Below are 12986 nucleotides of genomic sequence, written 5' to 3'. Positions count from 1 at the left end.
CTGAAGAGGCAGAAAATATTCATTTTAGTGAATTTTAGGGTTGGCTTTTCTGCCCCTCCAAGCCAGCTCCCTAGAGATTAGATACTGATGGGAGAACAAACTTTTTTCCTCACGTTTTCCACCATGGATGTCCGGGTCACTACAAATAATTGTGTATAGATATGAACCTTTGCTGACTGGATCTCTGGTGCCTTTTTTGCTGGGGTGCATCTGATTCAGGGACAAGTGATGGGCCCCGAGACGTCAGAGAGCAACAGCCAGACGCCTGCCAGGTCCTGCTTCCCTGGGACACCAGCAGCTCCAGGGATCTGGAGGAAAACCTCCCGCAGGCCACCGACGTCTGGCGCTGGAGCTTTGGACTGGGCTCCTCCCTAATAATTGTGCAATCGTGGTAATTATACACAACAAAAGTTAATTACTTAATCATGTGTAACAAGGACCCTTCAGCTACTGAGTGAGGCACACGCTCAGCACAATTATTCACAGGCATGTAATCTACTTCCCTTTGTATTGAATATTTCATTAGTTACTATTCACATCTTCTCGGAGGTGCTTTGCAATGGTTCAGTGATTGGATTTGCTCTAATTTCTTCTTGGCTTGTACAAACACTGTCGCTACAAATATTCCTCTGTATTTTATCCCTTTAACAAGTGGGTGCTTCCCAACCTTCCTGTCGCCAAAAAGAACTCGCCACAATGTGACCGTCAGGAGCTTGAGGCAATTTTAGGTTCCTGCTTTGCCTCTATGGTCCTTTGGGTGGGTCTCTGTGTTTTTGTCCCGTGTCTGTACAGCGCTTGGCACCCTTGGGATTTTCGCCATCACAGGGTGCCTTAGCAGCCGTACAATATGAATAGCAAAGAGCAGTAGTAACCAAGGCTCTCTGCAACTGAAGGACATTGTGTCTCCTAAAACATTCACTCATTTTAAAGTTGGTCCAGCCATGGCTGGAATCACTCTTGATTTACTTCTGCACAGAACAGGGGTCTGTATAGGAGGAGTGCTTATATAGAAGGAGGAGGAGGATGTGTATCGTGGACTTGCATTTTCATTTTGAAATACTTGAATGACTCCTCCAAGGCAGTTTCCTTCTTAACTACACCCAGCAAATCGGACCCTCTGGTTTTGGAGGGCTTTGGAGCTGCCGTGCTCCGTGGAGCTGCCCAACTCTCCCCACCTCTGATGAAGTAGCTGCCTTGCATAATTAATTTGGGCGGGAAGAGCAGCCTGCTGCTTAAAGTTAGCGCTTGCGGAAAGTAAAGCAAATCCCAGCTCTAAGTGTTGTAACACTTCAGCCTAAACCTAGAAGTATTTATTGGAGTGTGCTGGACCAGTGCGTTGGTGGAACTGCAGTCTGGGTACTTCACGCACTTGGCCGTCTATAGGGGACAGGCTATAGGGCTGGACTCCATCTCCCATCATGTGCTGCGTACATCTTATGGACATAGGGAGCCTCACCCAGAAAAGATGTGCCTACAGAACAACCAGACCTGCCCATCCCATGAACCAGCTCCATTCCTCCTACAGCATTTCCAGTTTGTACTTTATAATTATTTCAATGAAACACTTTTGGAAAAAATGCTGAGGAAAAACACTAATTTGCCAGCAAGTGTTTGGTGTCTTGTACAGCCTTTGCCCTAAATGACAAATTGAACAAATTGAATGTTAAGTCTCAGAAAACGGCCTGCGATGTTCTTGGCTACAACACAACGACAAGGGGATCTGCCAGATGTTGCACAAGGTGTGCTTCACCTGGCGACATCCAAATGCGAGTTCCTCACAGTGGTTAAGAATTTATAGTGCCTTAAATCTTCCAAGGATTTTTGAGAAGAGCTGCTGATGCTATCAACTAGGCTTCTGGGATAATCTCTGAAATCCAATAAGAAACTTCCATGAGTTATGGAAGTGAATCTGATCTCTTTGTTGCCCATGTAAACTAGAGAGACCATTGAAAACAGTGCTGTTCCACAGCTATGAATAAAGGGAGAATTGGACCCATTTTCTTTCTCTGACTTTACTGAATATAAATCAAGGCACAGACATGCTAACTGCATTACACAGATCCTGGAGACAGTAACTTCTCAGTGCTTGAGAGACAAGAGAAATTGTCATTCAGCTCTGCTCATCAGCTTTATTGTATGCCAGCCAGACGATACACATTTCATGCAGACTATATGTTTGCTCCAACCGCCACTCAGAAGAAAGTGCTCAACTTCATGTGCGTTGGTCCTGCACTAAGGTACTTGGTTCTTGGTCTGTAGCACCAGTGTTTTTTTCAGGGGTCCTGGAAGCAGAGAAAGAACATCATTGCAAAGCTGTCAGAGCAATCGGCTGGTGCAAAAAACCAAAATGCCATCCCCGAGCTGGAATTTGCCCCGCGACAAGTGGCTCTGCAGAGCACTCCCCAAGCAGCCCGCAACATGTTTGGTATGTCCTCCGGCTGGTTGGTGAGCCTGGTCCTGGTCCAAAACCCACGGATGTCCACAAAATTAGGAGGGCTGGAGCTCTTGACTTTTTGACCAGCCCCTGATTCGACTGAGACCAGGATCAGGCCCACCCATCAGCTATGAAAAATGCTTGCCAATTGATTATAACCTGCATCGAACGAGCACCTCGCTGTAAAATTCTCTCACAAAGAAGCAGTTTGTTTCCCTCAAGGTGGGTGGTGAAAGCCCTACAAAGCAGCGGAGCCGAGCTCTTGTGCTGCTCAGGAAGCACCCGGCGCCTGTTAAAACAACCGACAGGAAAGCAAGGCCAGCTAACACGTGCTAAAACCCCGATTTGAGGGCACCCCTTCTGCTCAGTGCCCCCCAGGAGACACCAGGAGGTGATGGTGGCACCGAGGCGTCGGATGCCTGTTAGGATCCGCTCTGGGGCCAGCTCTGTACCTGGGGTAATCGTGGATGGGAGCATAAGAGAACAAAGCCTGGGAGTGAGGGTAGATGCTGCCAGGAGCTCTGGACGGGTGCTGGAGGGAAGGTCGGGTCTTGCTGAAGTGCAGAGGGAGAGTTGGGGAAGGAAAGACCTGTAGGGAACAAGGGAATCAATCTTCATTAGGAGAGAGAAAGAGAAGGAGGGTCTCCAGGGATGAGGAGAGACGTGTGATGGATGGGGAGGGGTCTGTGAGGCTGCGGAAAGCAGATGGAGAGGCAGGAGAAACCTACTCAGCTTTAAAATGGGCGGCTTTGCACAGCGGTGGCATTAAGGGACTGTGGAGATCCCCCTTCGTCCCCCAGCCCGACGTCGGCTTTGTGTAGGGAACGGTTCCAGCCTGCAGGTTAAGGGAAGGAAGGAGAGGCTGACACCTTGGCCAGGAGAACAGGCACTAATTACCATCTCCTTGGGCCACGAAACCAGCCCAACCCCGACACACGAGTCTAACCATCCCGGCGTGAGAGGCTCACGGGGCAGGACCCCGTGGAGAGCCCTGGCAGGACAGCTCTGGCTCAAATACTCACCGTCCTCCTGCTCTTCGTGCTTAGAGCGAAGAGACATTTGCTGCCAGAAGCTGTTGGCAGAGGTTGGTAAAGCCTTTTCCCTGTGTCCCCCAGTGTAGGAAAACTGCCGAGTCCTTCCAGCCTACCAGTTCCTATGGGAATGAGGTGAGCCCAGCACCGTAAATCAAGGGATTAGGGGAAAACGCAGGGCAGCTCCTCTTTGGAAAGATGCCCCACTGTCAGGACAGACCAGGTCCATACTGCTGATGCAGACATCTGCTAGGACAGGAGCCCTTGCCTGGTCTCTGGAGAAGGCTGGAGATGCCTGCACATCCAGAGTGTGCCCAAGGGCACTTGCACGAGCAGGCTGAAGGCTGCCAGCAGCTATCCCAGATGCCAAGCCACCCCCTCTAAGCACGTCTTCTCATCTGATCTAGTAAGGGAGGAGGCAGTAACTGTGGGGCCTGAGCTCAGGTCTTCCTGTGCCAGCGTGCATGTGATGCTCCAGGTTGTAGGTGGGTCAACACCCGACTAATCCCACCTCTTCCTTGGTGTCCAACCCTGCTCTTGCTGCTGCCCTGCATTTCAGAATAGAGCATGAAAGCCCCAAATCATCTCTTCCTGGAGCGACATTAACTCTTTGAAATCACCCTCCATCAATATTTCCCTTAGCCCCTGCTAGAGCCACCAGGGGAATTCACCCTTCTCAGCCGCCGTGGTGGGGTGCGTCTCTGTTGAGGCAGTCAAGAAAGCTGGTGCATGCGGTGCATCTTTGCATGGTGGATACTTCTTCATTTTAATCCGTTGGCTCTTTTCTCATGAGTGTGTGCATCCTTCAGCCATGTATTGCAGGCTGGGTAAGACCCAGCCTCCTGGAAGAGAAAGAGGCTGTGTCCCATCCCCATCCCCTGGCTTCATCTTTGTTTGGACTGAGTACAGATAATTGCGTGATTGTCCTTCCCAGTAAAGTTGATTCCAAACCTGTTTTAAACTGGAAGGAGTGTGAGGGGGAGGTATTTGCATTATTTTCCCCAGGAATCAGTATTCAGGGGCAACACAGCATTGCACAGCCTCCAACCAGGAGGGAACAGCTCTGGCTGCTCTCTGCAGGGCTGCACGGCCAGGTCTGGCCCCGGGTACCAGCCTTGGGAAGAGTGAGCTGGGAAGGTGCAAATCAGGGGGTTGAAAGGAAAGCCTGATCCTGAAACGTAACAAGTCCTAACACACAAGCAGCAACATTTACAAATCATCTTTGTCTTTTAGCCAAGTGAGGAAAGTTTGGAGATCTTTGCTCTCACGAGGGCTGCCAGTTGCAAACTGTTGGGTTAATTATGTGATGTGACAAGGTGAGAAATGCAGAGGAGATGAATTGGAGGTGACACATCATTACTCGCGTTACATCTGAGAGAGAGATGCAGAAAGAGTATGAAATTCAGCAGGGGTTCATTTCCCAGAGGCAGCACATGGTGTCTGGAAATGACCAACGGATGACCACCATGAGCACACGTAGCACATTCTCCTCTTCGCCGGTCCTGGTATAATAACAGGGAGATGGCATCTTGTGAGTTGGGGTCTAAACTTGCCTCTGACCGTGATGGGCTCCAGCAACATTAGCCCGTTCTTCACAGATGTGGAGGACCTGCTCATGGCTCATCTCTGTTCCTCTATGGATTCAGGTCTTGATGTTTTGGTGGCCTCATAAGAAAAAGAGCTGATGATTTTTATCCTCTTCTGCAAAATTATCTTCATTCAAAGCAGTTTATCTATTTGGGAGCTGTTAGGAGTTGGTATAGACAGACTCAACTCCAGACACATGGAAATTTAAAAGTTGCCTTCAAGAGCAACTAGAAGCAGCAGAAATCCTCTACTGGTGGCTCAGACACAGCAAAATAGCCCCAAGCACATATAGCTGTGAAGTTTGGTGCCGAAGGGCCATTTTTTTAAAAAGAACCATGAGAAATCTGTCCTTTCTTTCCCAGAGAATTCAGGTGAGAAGACGGCTCACCTCTGTGAAGGAACTGACCTTTTGGTTAGAGCCCTCTCCCAGGACAACATTGGTAGGTTTATGTTCCTCAGAAGATATAAACTCATCAATTCCTGGGCAAATCCAATCAACAATTAGGCTGTAGGATATGGTGAGTCACTTCTCTCTTCTGAATGCTTTATTGCCCTTTATGCACTGAAGTTTGCTGTCTGTGATAACAGCGACAAAAATACAAGTCGCCTTTGTCCTGAAAAATGGCCTTAAGGTTGTACTTAGTAACTGGTCTCAGTTACATTCCCTGGAAAAGGCAACAGCATCAAATAGTGGGGCTAACACTAAGTTAGAGCAGGGAAACAAAGAATTTCAGCCTGGGTCTGTACCTAAGCAAGCAGAGGGGCTGCTATTGCTTGCATAGGTTTGGTGGGCCCTGGAAATGTGCACGAATTTGGGGCTAGCAAGGGTTGAAGGAGAAGAAAGTGTCTGGCTGTGAGATCTGGCCTGATGTAGGTGTGAGGCGAGCAACAAGGAGCTCAGCACTTCAGAGTTTAAACAAATGCCCACCTGCAAAGCAGCAGATAAACAAGCTCTTACAAAGCTCTGGTAGCAGAAATTTAGAAGTTAGAAGACTTCAGTCTACCTCCAAGGTCAGTTAGGGACCTCAGTGGTATGCAGGAATCTTGTCCTAAATACTATTAAGTCCCTAAAAATGTGCAGCTGAGATTTTTGGCTGCTGTTTTAGGTTTTTCTAGAGGTTTTCCATTCTTGGAGTCTAGAGTTTGGAGGAGGAGGCATGCTGTGAAAGCATGGCAGGTGCGAGCAGGTCATGGTGGCACATAGGAAAGGATGCAGGGCATTACCTACACCAAGGCACCCTCCTTCCCACTGCCTCTTTCCAGTATCTACACTGAAATCCCTGGAGCCTGGAGATGTCAAGCACAACCCAGCTCCAGGTCTCACTTGTCCTAGATGAAATCTCCAGACTCCTCACTGAGGAGGATTGGAGCTCCCCACACCTTTCATCTCTTCTGTCTGCTTTTGCACACCCAAGGACAGGAACAGGCACTGAAGGCAGCCCAGGGGACCGAGCACTGCTTGATCCTTCTCCCATCCATCTCCACCAACCAGCTTCAGTTTGGCCTTGAGTTAGGTCTTCAGACCTAACCTCTGCAGGTGGCCCATGAAACCAGACTGATGGCCATGCTGAGAGCTCGGCTGCTCACTCTGCGTGATAAGGAGTCTCCTTTGCTTTCTGGCAGGGTGGTGTCACACCACCGGCCGTGAGGGTCACAGTAAGGGTAGAGGAACTCAGCTGCTCCTGCAGCTTTCCATGTGTGTATGGAGCACCATCTCCGTGTGCACCGATAGCTCCAGCCAGCACAGACCAAACTAGCACTTTCGGGCAATAAATTAGGACAAGGAGGCAGCAAGGAGCCACCTGGGACTTAGTCACAATTGGGTCCCTGCTGTACTCACAGGTCGAAGGGACCACGGGCAGGTCTAGTCCTAGCCGAGATGGAGGAAGATGTTCAGGGCACCTTCTGAACCACAAGAAGCCTCCTGGGCATCCATCCCTGAAACGTGTCCTGCTGCTAAGCCAGCTTCTGCTTCTTCCCCTGAGAGGTGCATCTGCCTGGATTTCCACTGACACACTTCTGCCCACTGCTTTCTGTACTGCGCCGGAAAATGCGGTTTCTTTACCATCGGCTGCTTCTGCTCTTGGCTACAAGGTTTCTCCTTCATTCTCCTCAGTTGCTGCATTTGCTGAGCCACCTGCCAGCCCAGGACATCTCTGCACGAAGCTGGAGAAAGGCCAACCTCTTTATCAGATGCACCAGAATTGCAAAGGACAGAAGGTCACGCAGCTCTGAGTACGCCCGGCTCCTACACAGACAACAAAGCTTGTCTCTGTGGCTGTAAAAAAGAAAGAAAGGTACCAGGGAACAAAAACACGAGCAGAGTCATCCCAAAAGACTACGGATAGAGCTGCAAGACCGACTGCTGAACGGGCCACGAGGACAGACACAGAGTGCACTTGCAGACACATCTACTGAAGCCACACCAAGAAACAAGAGAGACAAAGGGCAGTCGGTAGGTGAGGTATCGTTTATTCTAAGAAGTGAGCGTTATCACACAGTACAGGCAAAGAAAAAGGCTTACAGTCCAAGAGAGACAGGACACGAGACAGTAACTTGGGGAGGATGGGAAGGAGAAGGTCCCTGGTAGAGCTATTTAGGATGACCTGGAGGGGAAAGGTGCTGGGGGGGGAGAGGTGGGAGAAAGCAAAGGGTTGGAGAAGCAGCTGTGGGACAGACATGGGAAGATGGAAGGAAAATTATTTTGACGGCAAGAAGGAACGAACAGCAGCATGGTGGGCAGACGGGGTCTGATGGAATGGTGAGGGCATTGAAGACTGCATGGGAAGGAGTCAACAGGGACAAGAGAAGTCTGATCAGCGATGAGACTTGGGGAGAGGGGTGGGAGCAGGGGCAACGGGGACAAGGACATCCACTGCCCTGCGACTCCAAATCACTATTTCATTAAATTAAAGGGGCCTTGCTGGCTCGTGTCCCTGCTGACAAATCTTTTGGCTCCAAAACAAGGCGGCCACAGTGAATTGGTCCTCAGTTGGGTACTAAATCCTGAACCAGGCCAAGGAGCAGGTCAGTCCAATGACCAGGGACTGCTCTCAGGATTTCCCTATCTTGACCATCGGGTACTGGCACCATCAAGTGCTCCTGGGTGCTGTTTAAGTGATGAGGACAGACCCATCTGCCCCAGCCATCGTGTGGTGAGAACCCCTCCACCACGCACCGTGGAAGGTGCTCCTCACCCTCTGCTGTGACCCAGCTCTCCAGACTTCTCTCGGAGCCAGGCAGGGGACGCAGGGCTCCGGCTCCCCACGGAGACACGGGAAGACCTAGCTTTGCTCAGGGGCTTGAGGTTGCTGTATGTCTCAGGCTAGGGTGGGCTGGGAGGTGGGCAGATGACAACGAGGGGGTTTCAAAAACGTTTCCCCCTTTCCATCTCTCAGCATTGAACTGCTGGCATTGAAGGAACGGTTATTATTCCTCACTGCTCTCACATATCGCAAGATCTGTCACTAATCCTCATCCATCATTTTTCTGGCGGCTGGTCCTCGCTGTTGGTTTTCGGTGGAGCAGACTCCCTGCAGGGAAAGCTGGCATTTTAGAAAGCATAAAGATGCCTTCAATCCATTAGCAGGCTTTTCTTTTATCCTTGGGCTCACATCTCCTCCACACAACATTCATGATTAGGGAGCTGTTACCAAGGCACCCTGCAACAGAAATTAAGACTGTTTACAAGCAATGCATAGTTTGTCATAAACCACCAGTCCTGAAGTACTCAGAGATGTGTTACCCCTCATTGCAGACCTCTGGGCTTGTGAGTAAACCCAGTGGCATTGGTGGAAATGCTTCCAACCCAGAAATCTCATGTGAATAAGGGTAAATTAGAAGCAGGCTGTCAAATCCCCAATTGGATCAAACTTACCATGACACTGCTGGAAACAGGGAGAGCTGAAGCCCATGTCTGAACACCAGAATATTTTCCAACTGTGCAAAAGATAACTGTTCTTAGTGCTGACCATGGCCATGTCATCACATTCATACTAGGGAATTTCTTCTTCCTGTACAGCTCCTCTTCGTTATTTGATGTTGCTGTTGCGGATGGTGGTTATTCCTTGGATGTTGGGAGGTACCAGCTATGACAGAGACATCTTCTTAAAAAGTCCCTTTCTCTCCTGCACTGGCACATCTCTAAATAAACCCTAAATCCAAAGGATATTGTGACACAAGACGCTGTGTTCGTATAAGGGCTGACACGTCAGCTGATGAAATACCCGTACTCATTCTTTGACGTTGCTTTACCAGTCAGGGATGTAATAATGATAACTGAGGTTTTCAAAGGAACCTCAGAGATTTGGAAGTGGCAAAATCAGTAAATCTCAGTCCTGTGCCCAAGGCACTTAAGCTCCTGTCTAATGCATGGAATAGGATGGAGAGCATCAGGCAGGAACCTCTTCATCCACCCACGCCCAAGGCTCCGGGGTGCGGGTGCTGAACCCCTCAGCACAGGATATATTTGAAAGCAACTGATTAAAATCAGAAACATGCAGGCTATCCTGCTCACACCATGCAGCCAAAGTGACACCTCTGCAAAGCCGCACTCAGATGCTCTGTTATTTAGAGTTTGACAAGCAGACTTGACTCTTTAAATTCCACACACCAATATTTTCTCTCCCCTCTTTGTCCCCACACCAGGCATCAACACTGAGAATTAAGACTATTTTTACTCCAGCCAGCACCTCCACACTAAATGGTCTTAAAAGACAAAGAATTGCATTTTTAGTAACCCACCTCCAGTGCTTTGCATAGACATCATTCTCACAACAACCCTTGGAAATAGGTGGGCAGTGCCAGTCACTAACGACTTGGCAAAGATTAAGGAGTGAGTCAGTAGCAGCGGGCTCTGACAGTGATGACTGGACCAGGGAGCCCAGGTCCCCATACCTGCCATCAGCCCAGTAGGTCCTACTGTCTCTTAGAAATGCATCCTGCTCCTTTGGTTTTTTTTTTTTCCTTTAGTTTTTGCAATGCTGAGCAAGTTCAGAGCACAACAGGGCAGCCAAGGCATGTTTTCCAGCACTGGATGTGGGCAGCTGGGTGGGACCAGATGGATTACGCTTCCATGCTGCAGCATGGAAAAGACCCAGTACCTTTGTGTCATGGGAGAAACATTTTGTTGGCCAACATGGATCGTCACAGATAAGCCCCATCAATGACCAATCTTTTAACAATGAACATTTTCTCCAATACCAGCTGCGGAGGGGTGAAATGATAAACCTCTGGACCTACAGCTCAGCTGAAACACTCTGAAGATCGTATCGTTATGTGTGATCAATGAATGGATGAAGCTGGTGGGGAAGGGAGAGGGAAGGCAGGGTGATACGGCAAGACATCAGAAAGCAGCACTGTTATTAGCATGTAGTCACAGGTGGAATAAATTCAGAAATTGATTTGTAAACCAGGCAGGGATGAGAAGTAGTACCCAGAAATGGTAAGGCAGAAAAGGGTTGTTGCTCCATGGAAGTCAGCAGAGCTATGTTGGTGGAAAGTTTTCAAAATACACCCCCAATGCAGACAATTTTCCCTAGGTTGGTGGGGATGTTATTGGAATATCCATTAAAAGAGAAAACATGATTAAAAATAAAAATTGCAGGTCGGAGCTTACAGGCTAATTATAAGAAAAAAGAGATGGAACTAAGATTAGGGTTCACCATTTAAAATAAAATTGTGCCCTCAGCCCTACTTTCATCTCAACCCCATTTTCTCCAGATAGCCAATGCTTTCATCAATATAAAATCAGTGCTTTGCACTTCCACAGACACTGCCAAGTGCTTGTTCAACGGCGGCTAGGCTTGCAGCACACTGGAAGTGCTCAATGCAAGAACTTGCCACCTCCTTTCAATGAGGATTTACAGGCCCTTGACCCCTCTCATGGGCCTTTCAGGTGGTTTTGGGCCAAAGCAAAAGCTGTAGGTAGTTGGAAAAGGTGTCTAATTAAGCAATCATCTCATCCACATCACCTCCCCTCCCTCCAGCTCTCGATGGGGCTCAGTTTCTGCTCCCTGACCCAGTGCGACGTGGACACGAGCAAGGTGCAGCAGCAGCCTGCATGCACCAACCTCCTGCTCAAGACACTGTATACGTAGAAAAATAAAAGCAAACTACCTGCTCCGTCCACATGACTTCATTGTCCATCTTCACATTTGCAAAGGCTTAGCTCTCACGCCAGGCTAGTCTGAGGTTAGCGGCCATCTAAAGGGAGTCAGACTGTGACAGCTCAGTTGTCCCTACGGCAGGCATGGAAGTGGAGGCTCTAAGCAACACAAATCTGATTACGGTTGGAAGGGTGTTTCTTTCACTTAACTGTGCTTCTTATCGAGAAAACAAGGTCAAGGAGGTGGTATTCGTCTTTAGCATTTATTTATCATTGGAAAAAAAACCCCTTTGAGCAAGCAAAGATCACAAGCACGTCACAATCAATTGGCTATACATTAATTTGTGTGTGTGTGTGTGTGTTTGTGTGTGTCATTCTCATTAGAACAGCAAGAATGAAAAAGCACCACGAGGAGGTGTGCTTAACACATTACAAGAGACAATTTGTGATATGCAACCAAACCCAGGCCACAAAATATTAATTAGACACTTCCTATCTGCCTCCAAGAGGCAAGAGTTTGTGGAATTCATGGGAGCCATGTTTTCACACTGGACGCGTTGCAAAATGAAGAAGCGGGTGATCGGTGTGCAAAGCAGTCAGAAAACAGGAGCTCAGTCAGCAGTTAGCACCATTTTGCAGAAAGGAGTAACAGTACAATACAGTGAAAATGAGAAAGCAAGCAATAGACAGCATAGGAACTTTCACAGGGTAAAAAGCAAAACATTTCTTTTTTTTTTTCTTTTTACAAGGAAAGCAAAACATATTACAAATTAGCGGTGAAACAGAATCAGCATTGTGGTAGCTGGAAACACAGAACAGCAGAGCACTCTTTCCCAGTGGGATCGACAAGCTCAGAGTCCAAAGTGAATTTGAAACGGCAGAGATTTGGTCTCCTTTCTGATAAACCTGAGTGGGTCGGATGGGCATAAAGTCTGTGGAAGGTAGAGCAATGCAGGATTTCACCCTGAGGCCTGACTCTGCTGCAGTTCCTGGCATTCAATGCAATGCTAAACTGTGTGCTTGGATGTATGCTGAGGACCTGGCGCACATGGAGCAAAGGCCAGGATTTATATCCCTATTTTGTTGCTGTCTGAGAGGGAGGTCCCCAGGCCCTACCAGTCTCCCAGGCTCTTTCTGCAAAGATTGAAACCTTCCAAGGATCATGTATCCCACCCAAAGAGAGGTGTCCAAAATAGGTCGCTCAATGGCCCTTGGAAAGTTCCTTCACTAGAAAGGGAATTTAGACCGCTGGCTAGCTCTTCATACCTAGCTTTGTAGTTAGATGCCACCAAAAAACTGCACGCATTAAGGAAACATAAGGCCATATTCTGACCACTCACTGTGCATGTTTCATTCAAACACAGTGATGGATACTCTTCATTGAGAAGAAGCAATCCTGAAGCCCTGGATGGTGAGGAGTCGATCCAGAGTCATGAAGATGCTTGGATTAGGTGGGCTGAGCATCTTAATGCTGTTCCTTGGGCAAAATTTGGTTACCCTTGAAGTCAAGGCTTAAATTCCCATTGAATTCAAGGTGAAATGGTGGCAAGCATGGTGCCTCTTTCAATGTGAAACTTAGGGCCAAAAAATAATAGGGCGAATTGTTTGGCATGGTCTTTCCTTATGTACAGTGAGATCGGTGTGTTGGGCTATTGGTAACTGTCTACGTGCATTCCTGACATGTTCTGCCTGCTGAGACACGTCATCTTCACGGCTGTTGCTATATCCTGCGATAGGAAAGGACGTTACTGAAGAGCGTGACGATGCATGAAGCATCTAAATGCCAAGGAATCACACCAAGTCTTGGAAGCTCAGGCTTCTCTGGCCA

At 48.4% G+C, this 12986-nt stretch overlaps 1 protein-coding gene across 1 annotated transcript in view; it reads right to left on the bottom strand.

Moving 5' to 3' along the window:
• Positions 1 to 2122: 2122 nt before the first annotated feature.
• Positions 2123 to 12986, bottom strand: part of MAP6 (microtubule associated protein 6) — a 43280-nt gene continuing 32416 nt past the window's right edge. Inside the window, exon 4 of the mRNA XM_075050461.1 lies at positions 2123 to 2282. Coding sequence (XP_074906562.1) covers positions 2213 to 2282 — 70 coding nt within the window. The 3' untranslated portion in view covers positions 2123 to 2212. The remainder of the gene's footprint in view (positions 2283 to 12986) is intronic.

This window comes from Buteo buteo, chromosome 18 (assembly GCF_964188355.1).
Source record: "Buteo buteo chromosome 18, bButBut1.hap1.1, whole genome shotgun sequence".
NCBI lineage: Eukaryota > Metazoa > Chordata > Aves > Accipitriformes > Accipitridae > Buteo > Buteo buteo.
Note: the sequence above shows the minus strand (reverse complement) of the source record. Positions and strands in the feature narration are given on the sequence as shown.